The sequence below is a fragment of the Peromyscus eremicus genome, chromosome 8a, assembly GCF_949786415.1.
Source record: "Peromyscus eremicus chromosome 8a, PerEre_H2_v1, whole genome shotgun sequence".
Taxonomy (NCBI): Eukaryota; Metazoa; Chordata; class Mammalia; order Rodentia; family Cricetidae; genus Peromyscus; species Peromyscus eremicus.
Window position 1 is genome coordinate 18,390,858 of NC_081423.1, and position 26,931 is coordinate 18,417,788.

At 48.2% G+C, this 26,931-nt stretch overlaps 2 protein-coding genes across 7 annotated transcripts in view; one reads left to right on the forward strand and one right to left on the reverse strand.

The window, feature by feature from the left end:
* Window positions 1–26,931, reverse strand: part of Ift140 (intraflagellar transport 140) — a 91,326-nt gene that overhangs the window by 17,759 nt on the left and 46,636 nt on the right. The window contains exon 20 of one of the 6 annotated variants that reach the window (XM_059270313.1): window positions 15,605–15,888. The exons of 4 other annotated variants lie outside the window; for them this stretch is intronic. In XM_059270313.1, the coding sequence (XP_059126296.1) occupies window positions 15,723–15,888 (166 nt within the window). In that variant the 3' untranslated portion in view covers window positions 15,605–15,722. Of the gene's footprint in view, window positions 1–15,604; window positions 15,889–26,788; window positions 26,851–26,931 lie in introns of those variants that run through there. One more of the 6 variants, XM_059270315.1, reaches the window with a different exon arrangement.
* On the forward strand, window positions 505–26,788 carry Tmem204 (transmembrane protein 204). The gene is made up of 3 exons (XM_059270319.1): window positions 505–1,523; window positions 11,864–12,019; window positions 25,987–26,788. Exons 1-3 carry the CDS (start codon window positions 1,244–1,246, stop codon window positions 26,229–26,231), a joined length of 681 nt encoding a protein of 226 aa, XP_059126302.1. The 5' UTR covers window positions 505–1,243; the 3' UTR covers window positions 26,232–26,788.

Here is a 26,931-nt window from a genome sequence, read left to right on the forward strand (position 1 = left end):
GGCTCTCAACCTTCCTAAAGCTGCTATCCTTTACTACAGTTCCTCATGGTGTGGTGACCCTGACCATAGAATTATTTTGTTGCTACTTCCTAACTGTAACTTTGATACTGCTATGAATCTTAATGTGAATATCTCTGTTTTCCCATGGTCTTAGGCGACCCCTGTGAAAGGGTCTTTCGACCTCCTCAAGGGGGTCATGACCCACGGTTGAGAACCACTGCTGTAGACATTGGGGATTCATAATGCCTATCATGCAGGGGGCAATGGATGGGTGGACGGTTGGACACCTAGTCCCTTAGGATTCTGTCTGCCTGTGGTGTCCCTAGCATCCCCTGATCCTGGACCTAGCACAGCTGGCTAGGTTTGACGGCAACAGGTAAGATGAGTGTCCTGGCTGGCGTTTCTGACTACTCCTATGGGACAGGAAGGTGGGAGGGGCAGCCAGGGGGTGGGCTGGAGCAGGCCGTTCCCATCAGGAAGCACATCCTGTTAGTGTCTGGCTCTGTGGCAGGGTTGCTATTTGTTGCAGTTGGCTACGCCCTCCTGTTCACCAAAAACAGCCTCAAAAACAACCATTTCCTCTCTGCTGAGAGACAGGGAAACGGGAGCTCACACACACACGCATACACACATTTCCTTGTAGCAGGCATTCTGCTTTCCAGGACCTGCCATTTGTGGCAGAGGCATCAAGACGGGCTAGGCAGCAGAGAGGTGGCCAAACCCACGCTGCTTCCCAACCCTGCCTGCTCCTCTCATCGGACTGGCTCCCACGGGCAGTTCTAAGGAGTGTGACCCAGCTGATTCTCACGCTGTCCCTGCCTCCTGAGTTACTTTGCTTTCCATTGCTGTAGGCAAGAGGCGCCTGGACACAGCCTCTCTGGCCTCGGTTCCAAAGAAGACAGCCCACTTATAACTCTGGATTCTCGCTGGTGTTGCCGGTGCCCCAGCTTTCTCCCTGGAATGGGTCTTGGGGAGACCAGCTTCAGCACAGGCTTGTCCCTGCTCCAGGTTCAAGAGGGAGGATAAGGCAGGGCTGTGATCAGCTCACTTGGACCTGTCCCATGGGCTTCTCCCTATACTGCCGACATCCTCATGTGCCTGGCTGGACCTGCTGCATAGCTTCCCAAGGATGAGTGGTGATGTTCTCTAGCTACCCCTAGCAGCACCTCGGCTTTCTCTGGATGCACAGCAGCTGACTGGGACTTGGGACTTTCTCCGAGATAGACAGTACTCACAGTCAGATATGACTGTGCAGAAACTTGTGGCCACAGCTGTGCTGGTGGCCCTTGTCTCACTCATCCTCAACAATGCAGCAGCCTTTACCCCCAACTGGGTGTACCAGACGCTGGAGGATGGACGCAAGCGAAGTGTGGGGCTGTGGAAGTCCTGCTGGCTGGTGGACAGGGGTAAGGGAGGCACAAGCCCTGGGTCCCGAGCTGGGCAGGCGGACACACATGACTGCGAGGTGCTGGGATGGGGCTCTGAGTCAGCAGGTTTTCAGGAGTCTCGAGGCACCGTCAAACGTAAGTCTCCTTATTTTTCTGTCACCTTCGGGTGGTTAGGTGAGGGGAGGTTGTGCTCATGATAGTGGTGACGTCAGGGAACCTGGGCCTCAGGTCCTCCCTGAAAAGCAATGCTGCATAACTCCCCTGATGAGCTTAGACTCTGCCTCCGGCTTCTTTGATGTGGCTGAAGGCTCTTTCTCTGCCATTATATGTGGTTGAAGGATGAAAGATGGGCATACTAATCAAATCAAGACATTTTTCCTTGGTTAAAAAGAAATATTATTAAGGAGTAAATCAAGAAGTGTAAGACCATGTGGATGAGTTCTGTCTTTATTTCTGAGGTAGTCAGGGCCTTTAGGATAGTGAAGGAGACTCTGGCTGGGATGTCTAGGAGACCAGAGGAAGCACGTGGTAGCAAAGCACAGTGTTACCTCCCCCACCCCAATGGTGGTCCTCTCTTTCTCTAGCTCTCTTGTCTTGGGGTCTGTATACTACCCTGGGAGTGGGGGAACTTCACTTAAAAGAGCACTAAGGTTTGAGAGTACAAGAAGAAAGGGTTGCATAAATAAGAAGATGCTACATAAAACAGGCATGTCTGTTTACATGCAACTTCTCTCCAGACGACAAGCCCCTAAAGTGACAAGAGGTCTGGCTTACAGGTACCCAGTCTCTACTACAAACTGCCACAGAGGCTACAAGTCAGACAACCCCGTCAGAAGATGACACTGATCTTTAGGTAGAAGTACCTAGGCTTACAAGGGGGGTTGGCCTCTTCCTTGGGGCCTTGACAGGCAGGGAGCCTTTTACTGAGAAAAAGATCAAAGCCCATGAGTGCACTCTCAGAATCTAGGTGTCTGTGGAAGGCCAAACAGCTGAACTTGGGTCTGTGTGTGATGTGTCAGTAGAGAGAGCTCTCTCTCTGCATTCTGTGACCATTCTGGCTAGGCAGGAAAGCTAGTAACCCTGAGGTTCCACCAAGTTTCTCATATGGGCTGTGGCTTTGCCCAGGTCTTCTAGGGGTGGGGCCAGGTGTAGGCCAGGGCTCCTGCCTTCTCCTCACTAGGCTCTGAGACTTGCCAAGTCCTTCCTGGACCATACTGTCCCCTGTGATACGGGTACAGTACTGCCCCCTTTCCTGCCTTTTGTGCTCCAGCGGGTGCAGCCCAGGAGCATCTCGGAGACACCCTGTTCTTCCCACTCTCCTTCTGAGGTCTGTTACCTCAGGCCAACAGAACACACAGGGCCTCTATGACCTCCTCCTTACCCACATCCGTGTGACAGACAGCATGGCAGCCCCAGCTGCTCCTGCCCCGAGTACCCCACATTTCCCCTTTCACCTGTGCCTTCCTGAGGTTCTCACCTATGCGAACCTCTCATCTACCTAATGAGCTCCCTAGACGATTTAAAAATACTTTCCTAAGATGGGCTGCTGGTGGAAGACTATAATCCTAGCACTTAGGGACCAAGCCAGGCTAGCCTGGGCTACACAGTGAGACCCTGTCTCAAAAAGAGAAAAACAAACAAACACCTTTTGCAATTAATATGGCATTTGCGAGTAGCTGATCCTCAATGAATCTGAGCAGCAACTATTGCTCAAACAATAGAAAGACACCAAGAAGCTTTTCGATATTAACAGGATGAAAATTTTGGAAAACAGGCTCAATGGATAATTCTGGTTGCTAACACAGTCGAACACACATTGAGACTGAAATGCAAGAGGAACAAAGCAGCCATCAGTCAGCATTTCCTGAGGGGAAGCTGGTCCCTAACCCTCTGGCTGGGGACAGGGCTGTTTGGCTTTGTGCCCAGGAGCTTGGAGGTGGAGATGATGATGCTGGTCTCTTCTCTTTCATCTTCTCTCCATGATCTTTGCTCCCCACTAGTGCCAACCACTCTAAGTCAGCTCACACACTGCTCTTCGTGGACAGAGACAATAGGAACCACATGGCCTGTTGCCCCCACCCTGTGGATCTATATCCCCAGCCTGCAAGATGACCTGCTACCATCTAAAATCAGACCTGTGACCAACCTTGAGACTCTCGTGCAAAACCCCACCATGTTACCCAAGTGATTCTAGAAATCAACCCCTGGGGAGAGGCAGCTGCTCAAATTCTACCATCTAAACAGATGGCATCAGGGGTAGCATCCTTCATACCTGAGCAGTGATACTTTATAAATCTGCCGATGTACTATGGGTGTATCAGTTGTTGTCACAGGGCTGACTATGTGGCTTGCTCACAATTTCATTATTGAGAAGCAGTCTAGGGCACTGGGTCAGAGTACAGGACAGGCCACTCTTAGAATTTCCACATATCCCTGGTGAGGCCATCTGGCAGGGCTACCTCCTGCTAGCTCTGTACCCTGAGTTCTTGCTTGTAGAACACATGGACTTGGGATCACTCAGTGCTTTCTGACCGCAAACATCCAAGGGACCTGCTGAGATGCAGAATGAACACATGGTCCATTCAGGTCAGGCTCAGGCCCCCATATGCCTTTCCCATGTCATACTGGGGCCTCCCCAGAGGGTCATGGGGACGTTTTGTCAGTTGGCCATCTGTTATGTGGTACCCAGGACCTTGTTACTGACCAGGGACTCTCTTCCCCCTGAGAAGCTGGAAGACAGAGGCCAGGGTTCTACTTGACTAGCTGAGCCCAGGTTTAGCTTCACTTTCTCATGCTCATTTTCTCTGTCTCACTTTTCATAGCCTGTGTTCTTGGTCAGGGGTCCTTAGCCCTTTTTCTGAACTTAGGCTGCACATGAATAAAGAACACAAAGTTGAACCCTGGCATAGGTCAGCTGGACCTCCATGCTACTCAAGGAAGAGCCCTCAACTCCTGGTCCTAGACAGCCTCTGAGTTTCTCCACACACCCTTGTACAGTACTGCTGACTAGACAGGCTGGCTGGCTGGACACTTGGCCTGACAGACTGTTTGGTTAGGCCTGTGTATGCCCTGTTCTCACTGAGACATCTCCGGCTGTGCGTACAGGCAGTACAACAGACGGTGGGTCCTCTGGGTGGGGGTCAGCAGCATCCATGAGACTGCTTCTTTCTCAGCAGGGTGGGGCTCTGCAGCACTCTGTGTGATTCAGGGGATCTCATTCAGGCAGGGAGTGAATGACTTTGCAGAGTCAGTCATGGGATATGGTGGAACCCAAGCTGCCAGGAAGGCAGGACGAGGAAGCCAACCGAAGGGGAAGCAGAGGGCAGGCCAGACCAGCAGTCGGGCTGCGTTCTCTTCCTGGCTCCATGGGCCAGTCTCCTAGCCTCACTGCACTATCATGCAGACGCCTTAGCAAGCCACTTGGGTCATTCCCTTTCCAAGCCGCCCTGCCACTATTCAGCTCCTTTCCTGGCCTTCAAGATGAAGCTTGGGGTGCCTGCTGTGCTGTTCCTGTACTGTGAACATCACATTTCAACACCCTCCAATTCTACTATGCTTTAAAGTAGCAGAGTCTCTGAGTGGTTACACTAAGTCACAGTTCCTTAAACCACCCGTCATGTTACTATATGGAGTTGCATAACTTAATGTGTGTGTGTGTGGGGGGGCAGGTGGTCACAAAAATCTGGCAATAGTAAAAGTTTCTGAATTCTCAACAACCAAAAGTTGATTCTGAATCAAATGGACAATGAATCAGAGGTGTTTGGGGCAGGGCTCACCTATGGCTCTGAGTACTTCACTACAGACGTGGCCCTGAACACACAGTGTGTGCCTTCAGCACTTCCTTGTGCTTAGTGTTCTCATGCCACAGTGCCAACAGCTGCTGCCTGAAACACCTCAGCTCCATTTGGACCTGTGTATGGTATGAATGGCAGTTTTCACTACTAAGCCTCTTACTCTTGTTTCACAATGAGTAGCAAAGATTTTAAATATTTTTTCTATCATCATTTCTCGGCATGTATTTATCAATTTGGTATATCTTAGGATTGAATTACAGTAATGGATTTTTTTCTTTCTTCTTTTTGAGACAAGGTTTCACTATATAGCCTTGGCTGGTCTGGAGCTTGCTATGTAGACCAAGTAAGTCTCAAACTCAGAGAGCTCTGCCTGTCTCTGCCCTGGGTGCTGGGATTAAAGATGTGAGCCACTACTCATTGCCTATTTTTCCTCTTTTATAGCATTTTCTTTTCTGATTTGAGTTTCATTTAAAAAAAAAATTAAAAAACTTTGATTTTGGATTCAGACAGAATTATTAACAATTTCTGAAATCCCTTTAACCATACTTCTGCTATCTTGTATCATGTATTCATGTGAAGCACCCACATGGCAGGTCACAACTATCTGTAACTTCCAGGAGATCTGACAACCCCCCCCCCCCACAGACATACATGCAGGCAAAACACAATGCACATAACATAAAAATAAGTAAATAATTAGAAAAATAGCTAGGCAGTGGTGCTGTACCCCTTTAATCCCAGCATCTGGGAGGCAGAGGCAGGTGGATCTCTGGGTTCAATGCCAGCCTGATCTACAAAGTGAGTTCCAGGACAGCCAGAGCTACACAGAGAAACCCTGTCTTGAAAAAACTAAAACTAAACTAAACTAAACTAAAAATAAATAAAAATACGGGGTTGTCAAGATAGCTAAGTAGATAAAAGCATTTAGACTAAGCCTGACAACCTGAGTTTGATCCTTGGACCCCCACATGGTGGAAGGAGAGAACCAATTCTTGAAAGTTGTCTTCTGATCTCTACACACCCTGATGAAATGCACATTGTTGTACCCCCAATAAATAAGTTAATGTAAACAAAGCTTATAAATATCAACATCTGTATCAACTTTGAAAAATGAAGATGCTCTACATCCTATAATACTAAATATTCAATCAAATTTAATTCTTTGTTTATTTTTTGAGACAAGTTTTTTTTTTTTTTTTTTTTTGGGGGGGTTTTGAGACAGAGTTTCTCTGTATAGCTTTGGTGCCTGTCCTGGAACTCACTTGGTAGCCCAGGCTGGCCTCAAACTCACAGAGATCCGCCTGGCTCTGTCTCCCGAGTGCTGGGATTAAAGGCGTATGCCACCACCGCCTGGCGAGACAAGGTTTCTTTGTGTTGACAGCCTGGCTATCCTGGAACCCTCTTTGTAGATCAGGCTGGCCTAGAATTCAGAGATCCGCCTGCTTCTGCCTCCTGATCTCTAAGTGCTGGGACTAAAGGCATGTGTTATCATGCCAGACAAGATTTAATTCTTTATCAATCACATTCAACTCACTACTACACAAATTTACTTTTGTCTTTAATAAATGGTAAAATTATATGTATATCAAAGAATTATTTTAAAATGTCTTTATGATTTATTATTAGTAAATCTTTGGCTTGTATTCCTATTTTATCTGCCTATATACCTGAGATATGTAAACAATTTCTTGGGCAAAAAGGGTTTGTGAGGACAGGTGTGGTAGCACACACCTTTAATCCCAGCACTTGGAGGCAGAGGCAAGTGGATCTCTGTGAGTTCAAGGCCAGCCTGGTCTATAGAGCGAGATCCAGGACAGGCACCAAAACTACACAGAGAAACCCTGTCTCGAAAAACAAAAAACAAAAACAAAAACAAAAAACAAAAACAAACAAAAACCCCCAAACCCACAAAAACCCAAAAAACAAACAACAACAACAGAAACATACAAAACCAAAACAAAACAAAATAAAAACTAAGGTGGGGCTTGTAAGTGGGAAAAGTTTAAGAAGCCCTGTTTGGAGTGGAGAGGTGCTCCCCTAGAAGACCCGGGATTGATTCCCAGAACTATATGGTGACTCATACCACATCTAACTCCAGTACCAGGAGAGTCCCATGCCTTCTTCTGGCCTTTGTGGGTACCAGGCACACACATGGTGCACAGATATAATGCAGGCAGATACTTATATACATAAAACAATAAATTTTAAGAAAGAAGCCCTGATATATAGGGTAGAAATAACTCCACAATAGCTAGGGAGCTGGCTCAGAGGGCAAAGTGCTTACTGTGAGAGCATGAAGACCAGAGCTCTGAACCCATGCATAGCAGGTGGGTGTGGTGGCCTACCTGTAATCTGAATGCTCAGGGCGCAGAGACAGAGGAGTAACCTAGAGAGCTACATGTGCTCTTGGTTCAAGTGAAGACACCTCAGTCTAGAAGCTGGAAAGTGATCAAGGAAGATACTACATGTCAACCTCTGGTCTCTACACACATGTACATACAAATACAATTGTACCCACACTCACATGCCCCAACCCAAGTGTGAACATGCATAAACCCCAAAGGTATATGTACACACACACACACACACACACACACACACACACACACACACACACACAATAAAGCAACAATACCCAAAAGTCCAGTGTACAGCTGGCAGAGCACTGTGTAGAATGCAGGTTGGTATAAGTAGTCAGGAATGCTTTTCCAGATTACAGAGGGAACCTTCTGGAGTGTGCAGCCTGCCAAATGGACAGGGCACCCTGCAGCAGCACACAGAATTGGGCTGGGCACCCTGCAGTGTGTGGTTATTATTAGGCTAGCTGTAAAGGAGGGGGTGCAGCTGGCAAATCAGAAGAGGTAGCTACTGGTCTGAACCCCAGCCACCACCTGCTCTGTTACACAGCCTTAGTCTGCTGTGGGAGGTGAGAGCCATTAGGCCCTGAAACCACACTCCTGGGCCTCAGAAAGTCACACCATTCTGCACAAGGAACATTTCCTCCCTCTGCATCTTTCTAGAGTCCAAGATCATACTTGCCTATTTTAAGCTGTGCCTACACCTTGAGGGATATGCCCACTTGACTGTTTCCTACCAGGAGTCTTAAACTGCCAGACCCTAGTTCATCTCTTGTCCTTTTATTAACTTTTTAGGTTTACTTTATAAGCATGTACACACATGCATGAGTGCAGACACATGCACGCCACGGTGCATGTCTGGAGGTCAGAGGCCAGCTTTTTTGAGTTGGTTCTCTTCCTCCACCTTTATGTAGGTTCCAGGAATCAAATTCAGGTCATCAAGCATGCATGGCAAGAGCTTTCACCCGCTGCTCAATCTTATCAGGCCCTACCTCACGTCCCTTTGAAGCATCACCCAGCTGCGCTAGGGTCTTTGGTGATCTGGGTTCTGGCTGATGGTTGCTCTAAGGGCTGAAGAGCATAAATTCTCAGTCACCAGAAGCAGGGCCCACTGGAGGCTGCCTGCTTTGCTGTGAGTAAAGCAGGAGAGAAGCAGCTGCAAGGAAGGATCCGGTCAGTGGCAATTGCTGTTGACCCAGCGGCGTCCCGTGATGGTGGGCCACCAGATGCATGGGCTGTCTGGGTTTTCCAGTAAGCTTAAGATCGTGTACATCAACAGAACTCTTCATATGAGCAGCCAGTACACAAGGTTCACTGGGTTTACATCTGCTTGTGCTGCCCCCACACTGGAGGTGGCAAGTTGGAAGCCTGAGATCTAGAAGGGGTCCCCCGAGTTCTAAATGACAGGAGAGTTCTCTGTACAGGAAGCAGCTTAAAACACAATGGGCAGGACAGACTGACCCTTGGTGGCAGGAAGTGGCACAAAACCCCTGGATGACGCTATGTGACTCCACAGCCTAAATATAAACATGACCCTGAAAGGAGCAGGAATCAGACACCGTCCAGCATGAAGATGGGATGTGGCACAAAACAGGGGCCTAGGCAGAATGGCAGTCACATGGCATAGCATCCCAAGAGCAAGTTGGTGTTCAGTTCATGTGATAAGATGACTTTTTTTTTTTTTTCTTGAATTGCCATAATGGTTTGAGAAAAGACTGAAGGAAAAGGAACCTCACTTCCTGGTTGCCAACATGGGGTTTTAAGTATGTTCTTCCCACCATCCCACATGCTTACTGGTCCAGCATGCAGATGAGCAGTTTCTCATCCAGGGTTGCCCATGACACTTTACCTTTCACCTGTGTAGAGGCTGACTGCTGGACAAAGTCAGTTTCCAAGAACAGAGAAGTGCACAGAGGCCTCCAGCTATTGGATGAGACTTCTGAGGCCCATGACTTCTAAATTCCAGGCTCATGTGTTCTCATAGGCTCTACCGTAGTCCACACAGTCACCCACTAGATTGGGTCATTTGACGCAGAGAAACAGGAGACTTGAGAATCTGCCTTTGCTGTGTAGTGAGGGGAACCTGGGGATGTGGAGCTTTGGGAATGGGTTGGATGGCGGAAGGACAGTGAGGTACCCACAGATAGGCCTAGCAGAAGTGCTCACTATGTGCTCAGATACAGAACCCACATGAGATGGGAGGATAGGCAGACACTGAGCCTGAGAGCTTTCAGTTATTTGGTAAATCTATATTGCATTTCAATAAACATTTAGATAAAACCAATATTGGCGGTAATGGTTCAAAGTTACCTTCTAGCCATTTAAAAGCCCACTGAGGTGAAGCAGCTTGCCTGGGGTTGCCTCTCAGTGCTTTGTGAGAAGTGGGACAAAGGGTCTACAGGTCTCTATAAGCAGGGCCTTACTTGCTGGCTTACAAAAAGAGGCCACCCATCCTGTGCCTGAGATGGCCAACCTCCACATCTTCCTTGCCCACAGAGGAAGACAGCACAATAGTAACCCTGGAGTACAGGCCCGTCAGGGGTCTCGGGAGGCTATACTCTTCCATGTTCAGTTCTTGTGTGTCTGAGGATAACATCTGTTGTAACCCAATTCTGAAAATCAGCCTTTCGAATTTGGGGAGAACAGCACCTCCAGTCTTCCAGGCCTGCTTTGAGCTGAGCACTGACTTATCTGCAACAAGTCTGTGAATCAGAACTCCCTAACCACTGCTAGACCACGAGGCGATGCTAGACCACGAGATGAGGGAACACGAGGCTAGGCTGGCATGCCACCATCTCACAGTTATGGGCTTTGGCATGACATTTAATTGGGGGGGGGGGCAAAATTCTGGACCAGATGGCATCTCCCTCTTACAGTTCACCTACAACATTCTGCCTTGCCCACCTCCTCAGACCAGAGTGTGGGGCAGGGAGCAGAAGAAGGGGAGACAAGCCAGGCATGGTGGTGCATAGCTGTAATCCCGGCACTTGGGAGGCAGAGGCAGGCGGATCTCTGTGAGTTTGAAAGAGATCCAGAACAAGTTCCAGAACAGCTAGGGCTACACAGAGAAACCTTGCCTTGAAAACAACAACAACAACAACAACAACAACAAAAACAACAATAAAACCCCCCCAAAAACCCAAAACAGAGCGGGGGAGGGAGAGGCAGGTACAAGGGTTGGAACACCACTCTGGCTGCTTGGAGAGTGAAGGACATGGGGTCTTAAGAGACAAGTTGGGTGGAAGCCTAGGTTCAGCAGACCCAGATCTGGCTCCTGATCTGTCCCTTGCTGCAGAGAGGCCCAGGAAAGTCACTTAATGTTATAGGCTCAAGTCTTTTGCCTATAGGAGGGGGAGGTAACAATGCTGAGTTTTAAGCTGGGTGTGGTCCCCATATGTTTAATCCCAGCACTTGGAAGGCAGAGGCAGGGGATCTGTGAGTTAGAGGTTAGCTTAGTCTACACAGTGAGTTCCCAGGATAACCAGGGCTATGTAGAGAGATCCTGCTTCAAAAACCAACAAATAAACAAGTAGCACAAAAACCAAAACCAAAACCAAAACCAGTGTTGAATTCTTGGGTATCTGAACAGCTAATTGGGGACAGCAGCTGAAGACCCAGAGGGTCCACTCCTAAGCAAGAAGCTTTCCCTTCTAGTTCCCATTATAATACAGCACCTGAGCGAAAAAGGAACGTTTGTCTTATCAAGACCCAAACCAGGGGATGGGAGATATGGCTCAGTGAGTAAACTGTCTGCTGTGCGAGATCAGAACTTGGATCTTCGGCACTTACAATAAACCTATGTGGAGTGGAGTGTGCCTGTAACCCCAGCACTGGGAAGGATCCCAGCAGGATCCCAGGAGTTCAGTGGCCAGCCATTCTGGCCAAAATGATGAGATATAGAATCAGTAAGAACCTATTCCAAGAAAAAAAAAAAAGTTAGAGAGTAATAGAGAAGACACCTGAAGTTATCTCTGGCCTCCATGTGCACACACATAAGCAAGTCTACCACCCCTCAGCACATGTACACACATGCATATACCACAACACAAAGACTCAAATCACAGAGCAGCATTCCAGCCCAGGTGGGATGTGACCATTGCAGTGAAGCTAGGGGGCCCTTAAATGGCTGGGAAGAGGACAGAATAGCATGAAGACTCCAGTGTAAGTGAGGTGCTTCCAGAAAGTTCTCTTCCGAGAAGATACCCACTGTTTGTAGTGCTTTTCCAAAGGTCCAACAGAGGCCCAGAAAGGGAGCAGCTATCACCGATGATCCCTGAGTGGCTCACCATACTGACCACCTGCCTTCCCTCCTTTTGGCCCACAGTACAGTTTGACATGATGCGTGCTTGCAACCTGGTGGCCACAGCCGCACTTGCTGTGGGCCAGCTTACCTTCGTCCTTGGGCTGACGGGCCTACCCCTGATGTCACCAGAGTCCCAGTGCTGGGAGGAGGCGATGGCCGCTGCATTCCAGCTGGCAAGTAAGTACCCAGGGTGGGAGATTAGCCACACTGTGGCCCCCGTAAGGCTGGAGGACCTGCTGGGCCTTTCTGATATCATGGAGGGAGAGCACCCCAGGACCCTGCGGGGCAGGCTTTTTACTTGTCAACCCATTTCTGTTCTAAAGATGGTTCTAACATACTGAAGTAAGGTGCTCTGCTTTTCCTGGTCTACAGAATCTGCACCACATTTGCCCTTCTAGATGTCAGACGCTAATTTGAAGCAGCTGGGGAAGAGCTGGCTTATGCTGGGCAGAGGTGGGAGTCAGGCCCAGCCTGGTTCCAATCAACCCAGTTGATGGCCACAACAGAAGGCAGGGTTTTGTTTTAAGTGAGGCTTCTTGGGGCCTGACCTGGGCTCAGCGCACACCCTTGCTCATGACCAGTGAGCTCATGTAAACATGTTATACACAGCCTGAACGGACAACAGATGTCCACCCACGCATGCATACATGCTCCTATTGCAGCTGTAACACAGATGCAGACCATAACCTGGCCTTGCGTGACATTGGGTCATCAGAGAGCAGAGCTGCCTTTCAGTACTGCATCAGCCACCCACCTGCCTAGTGATCTGGGGGACACTGTACGAGATTAGAAAATGTGGGAGCAAATTTGCTTTTATTTGTATACATGTTTATATGCTCCTCACTATGTAGCCCTGACTGGCCTGGAACTCACAGGTATCTGTAGCGAGGCTGGTCTTAATTATCTGCCTGCCCCTGCCTCCCAGTGACCAGGGGTTCCACTGCTCCATTCTGTGGGCTCAGAGCTCTTGGATCGTGAGCAGCTAGGTGAAGTTCAAGCCTCCTGAAGCGCACTGAGGATGTCAGCTATTCGGTCTACAGACAGAAATGAGGGCCCACAGGTGCAGAGGAGGAGCAGGGTGTGGACACTCTCAGTCGACCTTTCCTTTTTGGTCTAGAATGCCAGCCATTCCTGTGTCCAGTGTACACTCCTAACAGGGGAAATGGCAGGAAGTCTGAAGTGAATCATTCTAGGAATAATGGATCCTGGGCCTTTATCTTTCTTGAGAAACAGTTTCCAGAATGAGGCTGACCGGTATTTATGTACTGGAGAACGCCTGGTGGGAGTCAGGAAACCCTGCTACCCTGGATGCTAAGAATAGTGTGGCGGAATGGTCCTGGGAAAGTCACTTCCCTGTGGCCAGTCAGAGGCAGGAAGGGGTGGGAGTGGGGTGGGGGTTTGGGAGGATTGTGAAGGCTCTGGAAGAACCCAGGGCTCAGTGGCACGGGAACTGGATTTGTATCTTGGCTCTACCTATGTGAATGTGAGCCAGTCAGTGAGCCAGCTGCAGTTTACCCAGCTGCAAGACAAGGTCATTTCTGTGACTCCCACTGGATATGAGGAACACTGAGATGAGACATGCAGATGTGACTGAGGGTCAATCCTATCCTCTTCCCACCCTCACGAGCACTGAAGGTACAACGTGGGACATGTTTAGAAGTTTCTCACTTTGCCCTCTACTGACCACACACAAAACAAACAGCTCTTCCCACTGAAGTGAGGTCCCACTGAATCTACCCTCTCAAGAAGGAAATGGAAGACTTTGAAAGCATCACAGGAAAAGCTGAGTTTTTAAAAGATATCTTGCTAGGAATGCATGTCTTTAATCCCAGCATTCTAGGGGCAGAGGTAGGCAGATCTCTGTGAGTTCAAGGCCAACCTGGTCTACATAGCAAGTTCCAAGCCAGCCAGAGTTACATAGTGAGACTCTGTCTAACCCCCTCCACCCCCCGCTCAAAAAATAACAAGTGAAAAAAAAAAAAAAAGACATCTTAGTGGCAAAAAAAGAAAAAGAACAATAGCTCTTTCATTGCTGTTGTTTGCCCTCTGCAGTGGTTCTTGACTGTGGAAGTAACTACTGCTAGTGTGGTAGTCAACCCAACTGCTGCCTTTCTTCCTTAAACATCCTGAGACTCTTCTCTGGAGTCTTCCCAACTTGCATGGGTCTGCTAGCAGGCCTGATAATGGCCTCCTGCAAGCATCTGTTTCATGAGAAAACAGTGTTGCTTCCAAATATTCACTGAAGAGAAATCAAAGTGAGGAAAACTTCCATGAACTGAAATTCAATTATCTTCGACAGTCTTGGAGGGGATGGATCGGGGCCTCCTGAAGGGTGCTGGGGTTAGTACACCCCTACTTTGAATATTTCGAGGCCAGCCAACCTCTGGAGAGGTTAGATCATCTCTGTCCAAAAACTCCCCAACAGCTGGAGACCAGCGGAAAACGCCAGAGCAATGAGGGCGGTGGCCCCTGGGCCAGTTTGGAAAGCTTCTCATGCCTCCCAGGCTGCCTTGTCCCTTTGCATCTGACTATCACCCTGACAGGTCTGTTTTGCCCAAAAAGGAAATGCATTTGGCCTGTTTAGACTCATTTCATTGACAAACAGTACAGAGAGCAGCTATGTGCCTTTCTTCTATCACACTGCTAATTTTAGAGCTGGGTTTTTTCCTGTGCTTGGGTCTGTTTTAAAGCCAGGGAGAGACTGTGGGGCGCCAGGATGTCCTGTCACAGGACGAGGAAACGCCTGCTATTACCTGTTGTCAAGAGGACCAGTGCTGGGGTGAGGTGGGTGGGCAGGGGGAAGAAGATGCGAATGGAAGAGGAAAGTATATGGGATTGACTGAGGAGGCTGGGAAACCCTGGAAACCAGCAGAGGCAACAAACCGAAGGGTGGACTCCCTGTCTGCCTGTGCTCTCACTTGCTGCTCACTCTACAGCTCTGGGCACCAGTACCATATTCCACACAACCCTGGGCTAGTAAAAGGACCACCCCTCCCCCTGTAAGAACTGCAGCTCTGGGGACACTTTCTCAGCAACATCAGGGAGAGCTGTGTGAAGCTGCTGTTTCAGGGGTTGTCAGCAGTCTCCTGTGGTTTTACCCTTATATATTCAACCCAGTACACGCAATGGCATTTCCAAGGTCTGCTAAGGACTTTCCAAGTCTAATTTTGCTTCACCTGCAAGATGGAAAAATTCCTTCATGACCCTTATTCCATGCCCTCAACAGTCTGCTCACTGAAATTCCAAACTTTTCCCTGTGACAACAGCATGCCGTGTGTCCGTCAGGGAGCTTAAGACAGAATTCAACATAGTTAGAGAAGTGCCCACGAACGTCTCAGGGAGACAAGGAGGGGACGTGGCTCCGACAGTATTTCCTCTACCATCAGGCAGCTCCACACGGGCTGTCTTGCTCTTTCCACTTCCTTTTTCTCTCGTTCTCCTCCCTGTTTGGCTTTCTGTGGTAACTAGCACAGCATAGATTTAAAAATGCAAGGGTTTCCCATTGTCTCTCACCCAAGGCCCATTCAGTGTGATGATCAGCTGACTGTCGGCCCATGAAGATACAGAACCCTCTCAGCAGTGCTCAGGGCAACTGTGCACTCATGACCCCGGCAGGAGGGTCTGTAAGGAGAAGCTGGACCTGCCAGGTCCTGAGCATTTGGCTCCAAACATTGGGTCGAGTGCTGATATTTGCTTCTCCACGGAAGTCCACATTTCTGAGCTCAAGCTCCCACTCTGGCGCCCATTTCTACTTCCTATGCTCTTTATTTCTCCTCTCCCTTTTGCTGCATCTTTCATGGTCTGTGACGCTGATTTTTCTTATGGTGCTGGGTATTGAACTCAGGGTTTCCCACATGCTAGCAAGCACTTAACCACTGCGCTATACTCTCAGGCCCTTTTTCATTTTGTATTGTAGCTCAGGTTGGACTGGAACGCCCCAGGTAGCATAGGCAGGAGGGAGAGCGGCACTGAATGTGTAAGGACAAGTGGCCTGAGAAGGGGTCAGCCTGTGTGGCCTCTGGCTCTTCACTGGCACTAAGCGGCACCTGGAGCAGAGAAAGGAACCGGGGTGGGTTCACAGCTCTGCTTGGGAGGCACCTCAGTGCTACATGGCTCTTGAGGACTTCCACATTCTTCAGGTGTGTCCCAGCTGGAGTGCAGGCTCTAGGCCATAGGTTCCACACCTGGCTCTGCTCACTACCACTCCTTGTTAGAATCCCTTCACCTATGTCGTCTGAATACGAGGTGGGGCACATGACCTTCTTTTTGATCCATAGGTATACTGTCTTCAGGATGTCACCAGTGCTGTCACCCTTCCCTAAAACCCTGTGGTGACACCCACACTGAGGAGACACCACCCCCAATGTATGTTCTCTGTGTCCTTGAGTGCAGAACCTGGGCTCTCCTGCCACTCACTCTGGGTGGGTGAGCTATCCTTCCCTCTAGAGTCTGTCAGTTCTGCATATCTCTGGAGTGGCCTTCCTGCCTACTCCTCTAGTATTCGCAAAGATGTGGTCCAGGCCTCACTAAGCTGGGTCTGAAGATAAGATTCTTGGGGGCCAATGATTTAATAGGATAAAGTTGCACATCCAAAGTGCAATTCCTCTGCCATCATTAGAGCCTTGCTATCTGAGGAGCCCACTGTGAGGATACTACATACAGGGGCAAGCTGGTTAGGTCATCACTACCCCTTAGTCAAGCCAGTGTGGCACTACTGATACACGCATGGGCTTATGGCATCCTCTGTATGGAATGCCAGGCTTAGAAAGTTCAACAGTTTGTTTTGGGAGCCAGAGAGATGGAAACTGAAGGCCTCAGAAAATGACTGTGAATGTGTAATCCTGAAGGCCATGCTTTGCACCTGAACTCTTACTTAAAAGCTCCTCTTCTACCCATTACCATTATGGTTTACATAACCCGTTTCCAAATCTCTTTGGGCAATGGTCCTAAACATGGCATATAGCATCAATTTGTCCTCCCGATGCCGAGGGGCACCTAGGGAGCATGTGGGTTGTGTAAGTTATTTCACAATTAATTACTTTATTCAGAATGGCCTTCATGGTGGAATCTAAGCCTTTTTCTTCTCCAACATGTATGTGTATGTATGTTCGGGCAACTGAGTCCAGGGCTTTGTGCATGGAAAACAAGCACTTTACCACTGAGTTACAATCTCAGCTATTAAAAAGATAAAACAATTTTTTTCCACTTCATGTGTTTTGAGATGGAGTCATGTTTGGGGGACCAGGCTAGCCTAGAGCTCTCCATGTAGTTCATGATGGTCTGGAACTCACTATGTAGTCCAGGTTGTCTCCAAACTGGATTTCTTCTTGCTCCTGCCTTCTATGTGGTTCCTACAAGCATGCATCACCATACCCAACTTCAGCCTTTGGGTTTTGAGACAGACTCTTTTTGCTATGGAGCTTAGGTTGGCCTCAAACTCACAATACTGTGTTCCCTCCTGAGTGCTGTATACCTTCATGTTCCAGCATACTTGGTGAATACATCTCCTTTTGTGGAAGCTTATCAACAAGCCCCAGTCTTGTGTGATAGTTTTGGTTCCCCGAAATTGGTGAGCTTGTATCTGTCCATTTCTGACTGCCTGCACTTGGACTTTGGCAGCTCAGCCTTTGCAAAGCCCATTTACAAAGTGTGCTTTACTTTACACACTTATTAGTTAATGGATGTTAGCATCCACCAAGACCACTTTCAACACCGGGCTCTGGGTTGTTCTTTATCTCTTGGCTCAGCCAGTTTTGAACCTGGTCAAAATTGCCAGAGGTCAGGCGTGGTGGCACACACCTTCAATCCCAGGACTTGGGAGGCAGAGGTAGGTGGATCTCTGCGAGTTAGAGGCCAGCCTGGTCTACACAGCAAGTTCAGGGCCAGCTAGGACTACATAGTAAGACCCTGTCTCAAAACAAACAAATGAAAAACCACCTTCCCCAAAAACCAACTAAAAATCCCCACACACCAACTACCAGAGCCTCTCCCGTGGCATACACACTGGTTTCCTCTAGCATTTCCTGTTAACTATATGGTTTCTTTTAATGGCAAGACTTAAGCATGCACTCATGGCTGTTTAGTGTTCTTGAGGAGGCTGATGTTGCTAGTCTTTACTGAGGGTAATAAACACTAACTGAAATGGCCTCTTGTGAGCTGGTGGGAAATCTGCTTTCTTAGACTTGAAGATCTTGTCACAGCAAAGCATCTTTTGCTTAGACTTTGCCTGGGCTGGATAATTTCCTTTTTTGTGTTCTTTATCTGGTCCTCAAGCGCCACTCTGCATCCTAGTTACACTTCATCTCTCTTCCCTTTCTTCCCTCCCAAGCTGAGTCATCTGGGAGCTTTAGAAGAACATGATCCCTTGCTCCTCAATCCCTCAGATCCTCCTACTAGAAAGAACCATCTGGATCAAAAACTCAGCTTCGCTGGGCGGTGGTGGCGCACGCCTTTAATCCCAGCACTCAGGAGGCAGGCGGATCTCTGTGAGTTCGAGGCCAGCCTGGGCTACAGAGTGAGATCCAGGAAAGGCGCAAAGCTACACAGAGAAACCCTGTCTCGAAAAAAACAAAAAAACAAAAACAACAACAAAAAACCCGAAACAAAAACAAAAACAAAACAAAACAAAACAAAACTCAGCTTCATGTCATGTAGTATTCTTAATACGGGGGATTCAAGACCCGTGGTGGAAGAGGCAGAAGCCTGGCTTGCTCATCTTCTCTCGCTGCATGCACAGGCTGGGCATGCCAAGCCTAGCGTGTCTGCAGCTGTCCCTTTGTCAGTATGCTGGAGTCACGGCTGGACTCCAGCCGTGCTCCCTCTAAGGCACTCCAATTGCTTACTCAATTGCAGAGGAGCACCAGAGGTCAGCCCCAGTGTCTTTCCTCTGATGCCACCTGTGTGTATGTTTGATAGTCATTCCAAAAGGAAGACCTTGTGACAGAAGCTTCGGCCCCAGGAAGAAGGCAGGAAGGAAGAAAGAGAGGAAAGGGACGCTCTCCACTGTGCTGGAATTCACACCGCCCTCCGCTGGCCATTGCACAGGAAGAGGCTGTTTGCTTTGGCAACGCGACTTCATAGAGATGGAACCGATCCCATGTGCAGAGCAGAGCGCTTGCTGAAGCACTTCCCTTTGGTCGGTTTCTGGACAGGCTGATTACATCACTGAGAATCTGGGGGAGAGAAGTCTTCAGGGGAAAGGACACCGAGGAAAAAGGGAGCCCACTTTAAGGACTAATTTAGTTTAGGGGTAATGAAAGTAGAACTCCAAGCTGAAAGCCAGCCTCAGCTTACTGGTCCATCTCCTCCCATCTAGGCTTACCTCTCTCAAGTACAGGAGGTCCCACAAGCAGAAGCTAGCCTTATTTCAGAATACTGTCTGTAGTGCAATATGCTGAGCCAGCTGACTCCAGGTACCTTCTCACAGAGGACAGGAGCTCATGGAGCAACGCAGTGAATTCATGAAGCTACATATCTCTGCTTCCCATGTTTTCATTTTGACAACTTCTTATTGACAACACATGGAACAAAGAGTGATCTCTCTGTGTCACCTATCTTAGTCCGTAACGTCTCATCTGTTGGCTCAGGCAGGGCTTGGATGGCAGCCGACTGCAGGAGCTGTAGGATGCTAATAGCTATGCCTCTTAGTGTATCTGATTTAATGTGCAGGACACATGTCCTTGGGCTGGCCTTGGTACACCTAGCTCCCTGTGCAGAGGTTCCCTATAGGGCTCCCCCATATTGGGAACGAACAGACTATTGCATTTCCCCTTTGTCTGTGTGTGTTCTATGTGGTCAATGTCAATCTATGACAGAACTGAAGCTCAGGCTCAGTTCTTCATGCAGAACAAGTGATGTGCAAAACCTTTGCTTTTGTTTGAGACGGGGTCTCTCTATAGAGCCCAGGCTGGCCTGGAACTCAAGGTCCTCCTGCCTCTGCCTCCCCAGGGCTGGGATTCTAAGTGCATCCCACCACATCAGCATTCAGTGTGAGACTATTAAATAGTTACGCTTTTCCACAGGGAACAACCTACTCTCTTTCTTAACGTGGGTTTTGTGGGGCAACTGAGCTCAGGTCCTCATACTTGCATTTGCAGGTACGCTGTCAACTGAGCCTTCTACCTGGCCCAGATCGACAGTTTTTACCTTCCAACTTATATTTTCAGGACAGAGAGGGCTATACCAGGTCTTTTATGCACACGTGTTACATTTCTTTAATTAATTTATCAGCACAGTAAGTGTTCTTTCGTCTTTATGGTGTTCCGGGAAGCAGATACATTCTCTGAAACTTTGGTTTGTGTACATGATAAATAATATAGCTAGTCATGGGAACACTATATTACACTTACACACATATTATGCTGGGGCTGAGAAAAGAAAGGAAGGGCTGCAGATTGTGCTTAGTGGTAGGGTACTTCCTTAGCATGCACATCCCACCCCAACCCCCCCCAAAAAAGGAAAGGAAAGGAAAGGAAAGGAAAGGAAAGGAAAGGAAGGAACGAAGGAAGGAAGGAAAACAACTGAGCACAGTAACCGCTCAGTGAGTCTGATGCTGGCAAACGTCAGGCAGCAGTGGTGCTGCTTCCTCTCCCTCATCTTATGCCTCCCCAGTGGAAGGACACTGGCCTCTCACAGTTGGTATAAGCTTAGCTCTTATTCTGTCAGGGAAGAGTAGCCCTGCAGAGAACTGCCATGGGACTGGGAGGCTTCTCTGCTGCCTATACTGACTATCTGTCAAAGGACTTTGTGTTCCTTTTTTTTTTTTTTTTTAATTAGAGTTCAATGCCCATACCTTCTGGTATGGTAAGAAACCATCAAATGCCATCTTTGGGAGGGTGGACCTAGTTCTTAGCTTCCTTAGATAATACCCTTGGTAGAACTGTAGATTCATCATTTTAGAGCAAATTAGCCATCTGAGAACTCCAGGGCTAATGGCTAACATGGATGGGCCTTAGGAGACTCAGCAGGTGGTGGCTCTGGTCATGTGAGACTAATTCTGATCATCCTTTAAGGTCAAAGTGGCTGAGCCAGTGGTGCACGCCTTTAATCCCAGAACTTGGGAGGCAGAGGGGCAGGTGGATCTCTGTGTTCAAGGCTAGCCTGGGCTACAGAGTTCCAGGACAGCCAGGGCTCCAGTGGGGCCTTTACTCAGCCATGGCCGGCAGGTTACTAAAAAGCAGAGCGGGCATTCCCATTCCTCCTTTCTCACAGGTTCACACCATTCTGTTTGTTTTGCATTTGCTGGGATTTGCCTCAAATTATTTACTTAGCAAGTAATTACTGACAGTCCTTGGAGTAGAGGAGTTCTGGCCCCAGGGACATGGGAGAGAGACAAAAGGAGCGCTAAGAGGACACAACGGGCTGAGAGGAGTCCCCTCCTCCTAGGCTGTGGCTGAGCTGTGTTAGCACGGGTGGCAGAACAGGCAGGGCTGCCAGGCTGAGGCGCAGAGTCACACTCTAAGGCACCAGGAAGCATTTTATACAAGGGGAAGACACAAGCTTTGCTCTATGAAGATGGCAGTGGGGCTGTGAGCGGAGGTTATCAGACACACCAACGTCCTCTGCAGTGTCAGCCAGCACAACTGCGGGCCATGGACCACGGAGCAGCTCATTTGCTGCATTCCTTGTAAGAGGAAGAGCCTGTCCCTGAAGAATCTGAAGTCGTTCCTCAATCTGTTGGCATGTTTCACTGTGACGCACCCGTACAGAGGAGTCAGAGCAGGGATGACTCCTGCATGTGTGACAACCTGACCCTGAAGATGCCCTCCCCAAGGCGACTCCTCCCTCTCTTGCAGTTGTCCTGTTACACCTGACTTTTCTCGACAGTTTTATGGCCTGTGTATTCTTTGGAGATGCAGCTTAGCCTGTATTTGAATTGTTCAGAGACTACCTGTATGTGCTCTTATGATTTCCTCCTGGGCCACCACATCTGGGGTTTTCATTCCTTCTCTCTGCCGACCTGCAGTTCAAGCTGGGCTGTCCCAGTGGGCTCCCTTTAGAGGAGGCTGATTTGGTTCATGACTACATGAGTTTCATGTTATAATGTTCCCTGGAGTGCAACTGTGGGCCCTAGGGCCATACCACACTATTTTTGCAAAGCCTTGACTAAAGCAGGTCTTGCTATCCTTCATGTGGCAACACTTGCTGTTTTCTTCCTACTAAGTACCCTAGTCCCATGAATGTACCTTAGTCCTTACCAGAAGGTTCACTGTCATTCAAAAATTTTCATCAAAACAAGTTTCCAGAGAATACTACTACTACTTTTTTTTTTAAAAGAACTTTGCTGAGCAGTGGTGGCCCACACTTTTAATCCCAGCATTTGGGAGGCAGAAACAGGGAGATCTCTGTGAGTTTGAGGACAGCCTGGTCTACAAATCGAGTCCCAGGACAGTAAGAGCTACACAGAGAAACCCTGTCTCAAATAAACAAACAAAAAGAATTAATTCTTTTTTTTTTTTTTTTTTTTTTTTTTTTGGTTTTTCGAGACAGGGTTTCTCTGTGTAGCTTTGTGCCTCTCCTGGAACTCACTTGGTAGACCAGGCTGGCCTCGAACTCACAGAGATCCGCCTGGCTCTGCCTCCCGAGTGCTGGGATTAAAGGCGTGCGCCACCACCGCCCGGCAGAATTAATTCTTTTAAAAAGATTTTTAAACACTTTTAAATTATGTGTATATGTGTGTATCTGTACACTTATGTGTGCAGGTACCCAAAGAGTCCAGAAGAGAATGCTGGATCCCCTAGGGTTAGAGTTTCAGGTACTTGTGAACCACCTAATATGGATGCTGAAAACCAAACTCAGGTCCTCTGCAAGAGTAGTATGTACTCTTAATCACTGAGCCATCTCTTAAGCCCCAAGAAAAATTTTTTGTTTGTTTTTTGCTTTTTTGTGACAGGGTTTCTTTGTGTAGCCCTGGCTGTCCTGGTCTGTAGACTAGGCTGGCCTCGAACTCACACAGATCAACCTGACACTGCCTCCTGAATGCTGGGATTAAATGCATGTGCCACCAACGCCTGGCAAGAAAATTTCCTGTAAGAGGTTACCTTCAGACCCTTTCTGCTTACACATCAGTGACGCAGACCAACTCCAAGACAAACAAGGGGGCTGTGTGGGTATTTGACTCTGCTTCAGTTCACCCTGAGGCTGTGGGAGCCAATTAATTAATCTGTTCCATTTTGATGAAGGATATTGTGGATATAACGCTGGGGCCACTCAGCAAAAATGTAAAATTTTGTACATATGTGTAGTGAATACATGTGTGTGCACACATGTGTGCAGGTGCACTTGCCTGTATGTGTGTAGGCTAGAGGTTGACTCTGGGTATCTTCTTCTATTACTCTCTACCTCTTTTTTTAAATGTCATTTTGTGTGTATGTATAAAATGCGTGTAGGAGTATGCATGTCATAGCACATGCATGGCATGCATGGAGGTCAGAGGACAATTTTTGTGGAGTTAGTTCTCTCTTCCCACCTTCATGTGGGTTCTGGGGATTGAATTCCAGTTGTCAGGTTATATCATTGGGCAGCAAGTGCCTTTACCACTGAGCCACCTCACTGGATCCTCCAGCTTATTTCTGAGACAGAGTCTAAAGCTGAGACACTGAGACATCTGAGACATTGACACTGAACCTGGAGCTCACCCTTCTGGTTAGACTGTTGCCTAGTGTGTGCTTTTCTCCTTCCATGGAACCCACCTGTCTCCATCTCTTACAGTTCCAGACTCACACTGCCATGTCTGGCTTTTTCTGGCAATCTGAATTAAGGTCCTCACATTTATATGGCAAGCATTTTACCCACTGAACCACCTCTCCAGCCCAATCAATTTTTAAACATGTCCCTTAGCATGCACAGACCAAAAGGGAAACTCGGGAAAGTGAGAGCAGGGTAGATCCTTGGTAGCAGCTGGTTCCTGCTGATGGCCAAGTTTCCTCCTACTTGCCCACCCTCTTGGCATCTTTCTTTCTTTGGGCTTGTTTCCTTAGGCTTCATATCTTCCCTTGTTTATTACTTATTGTTTCAGAAGACACCTGCTGGCAACCTGTGTATCCAGGCTGCTCAATTCCAACCTCTTCTCAGTCTTGAAACAAGCATAAAAAGTTCCTTTGGCTGTTAATCATGTCCAAAGACCTCGAGAATGAGGAGACAGACTGAAAGCATTTCTACATGCCTTAGACAGAACGCCAGCTCCAACTGCTTACTCTACTAACATGAATGTCTGTAGCATGTAGCTTCTGTGAACAGAAGCCTCACTCTTCACTGGTAGGGAAGTTGCCTCTAGTAAGCAGGTAGTACAATGGAATGAAGTGTGTGTGTGTGTGTGTGTGTGTGTGTGTGTGTGTGTGTGTGTGTGGCATGTGTGTGTCCCCTAAACTCGCTCTGCAGACTAGGCTGGCCTTGAACTCAGAGACCAACCTGCCTTTACCTTCCAAGTACTGGGATTAAAGGCATGAGCCACCACACCCGGCTTGGAAGGCAAATTTTAATAGCTCTTCATGTATGAAAAGTTCCACAAAGAACTACAATCAACATGGACATGAGTTTTAATCATTTAGGACAGGATGAGGGAAAGCAAACTCTCTCAGTTCCTAACTTCTGGAAGGTCTTGTGAGGACGAGATAACAACGACCACATTTTAGAAAAGTCAAAGGTGATACTCCCCCTGTCCTCCCAGTCTCTGTCTCTCTAGATGCTGCTCTTTGCTCTGGGACCACAGGGGGCCCTCATGATTTTGTCTTCCAAGGAAAGCAGTGGTGGTTTTGTGAGTGAATGGAACAGTCACAATAGACCCACAGATGCCAATATGCAGGGCTGTAGAGGACAGCAGCAGGGGTTCTACTTAACCAGAGCTCTGGGAAAGGATTTGGATGAACCTGAGGGACTAGTGTTTGACCTAGACCAACCCAAGTGATGGGAGAGTCTAGCTGGAGAAAGACCCAGCTAGATGATTGGAGGAAGGTGTTGCTGGAGAAGTGGTATTGGTCTGTGGTAGGGGCAATATGGGATGGGATCTCTGTGTCCTCCTCCCGTCCCCACGCCTCTGTTTCTGCCCTGCCCTTTTCCCTCTTGCTCCCACAGCTTCTGGGAAGCAGCATGGCAGAGTGTCTGTCCACCAAGACCCACAGACCTCCCAGTGCTGCCTTCTCTGTCAAACAGCCGTGTCCTCACATCCTCGTTGACAGTCAGGGCAGAAAACTGAGACGTTCCTATTTAGGAACCAACAAGATCAAGCCATTGTCATCCCTTAAGAGAGGAATTAGTGAGAGCCAGACATGGTGGTACAGTACTCAGAAGGATGAAGGAAGATGCCGATTAAGAGTTCAAGGCCAGCCAGGGCTACACAGTGAGATCTAGTCACAAAAGCAAGCAAGGAAGCAAACAGACAGTAATCAGGACAGTGGTATCACTCTTGACTGAACATGTGCGCGTGTTAGCCAGCTAGCAGCTCCTGACTCACCTCTCCTGCCCCTTATGCGGTGTCAGGATATGAAGAGGGAAGGCGCAGAAGGAAAAACAGCCCCAGAGCACAGGCAGAGGAGTTTCGGTGGGGAGAGGGAAACTCTTGAGAAGGAAAAGGAAACCAAACATATCAAAACCAGACCTGAGCCAGGCCCCAACCTGGCTGTGGTTGCCAGATGTGGGCTCTAGGTCACCCTGATCAGAAGAGAGGGAACCTCTGCTCCCTCTGACAGCAGAGCCATGGGTATGAAAATTCCCCAGCATGGATTTAAACCAACAAATGCCAGTCTGTTTCTAGATAAGATTTAACAACTATCTGTTTTTTGCTTCAAATGAGTTAAGCATTTATCAAAGTCAGAGGTAATTGAACTCAATTTAACAAAATGATGGCTGGTTCTGTCTGGGGCTGGGAAGGCTGCCTGCCAGGTGTGGGGACTGTAGAAGCCGTACTGACCCTCAACAGCAGGCCTGATTCAGAGGTTGACTGGACAGGACCCTCTACTGTCTCCTCCTGCTGCTTCCCAGAGTTACAGCCTGGCTGCAACCTCCAGGTGCAAAGGCTGCAAGAGAGAAGAAGGTGGACACAAAGTAGCTTAGCCCCCATCTAGGAGGAAAGCATTGAAGGAGAGGGGCACAGCCTGCCTCCTGGGCGCTCACATATAAGCTATTAACCTATTCTCTCCTCTCTGTAGGCTTTGTGCTGGTCATCGGACTGGTGACCTTCTACAGAATTGGCCCTTACACCAACTTATCTTGGTCTTGCTACCTGAACATTGGTGCCTGCCTTCTGGCCACCCTGGCGGCTGCGATGCTCATCTGGAACATTCTTCACCGGAGGGAGGACTGCATGGCACCCCGGGTGATTGTCATCAGCCGTTCTCTCACAGCACGGTTTCGCCGTGGCTTGGATAATGACTATGTGGAGTCTCCATGCTGAGAACACCCTTATTGGGAGTTTCTCTATGAATAACCACTGTAACGTCATAGTCTAGAAACCAATTGCCTGTCCCAGGCCCTGCTTGTGCAGAGGTGTGGGGCAAGTCTGGGTTACCTATACATACATATGTATGATACTCATGTACATTTATTATGTTACATATGAATATACTATGTGTCTATACGTCATGTGTGCCACCCTACTTCTGACACAGTCTTCCTTGACCAGCACAGCAGGCTTCACATCATGCAGGTTTAAAAGGTGGAGACTAGAAGCTGAGGCAGGGTAGGAGGCAGTGTGGGCACCTTGCTCTCCACCTCCATTTGGGGTTAATTTATTCTGCATCTACTAAGATGGCATCCTTGGTTACTTTTATAAAGCAGAACATCCAGGAAGCTTTTCATGAAGGGTCTGATAATCCTTGAATGAAACAGAACTTATAACAGGTGGTAACGGTATTATGCCAGAATCAAGTTAGAAGTGTACGTTTTACTCCTGATTATTTGTCTAAGTTAAAATAAACACAAGCCTCTGAACTGTGTCTAAAACGCGTGTTTTATAAACTCCATCCATATTTCTACATTTTTCTGAGACTTTTGTGGGATGACACTAAAAAGGACTGAAAGACTTCATTAAGGATCCAGAGGAGGCACCCCATGATTTGTGCACCCTAGAAGTCCACATTTGTGAAGTCCACACC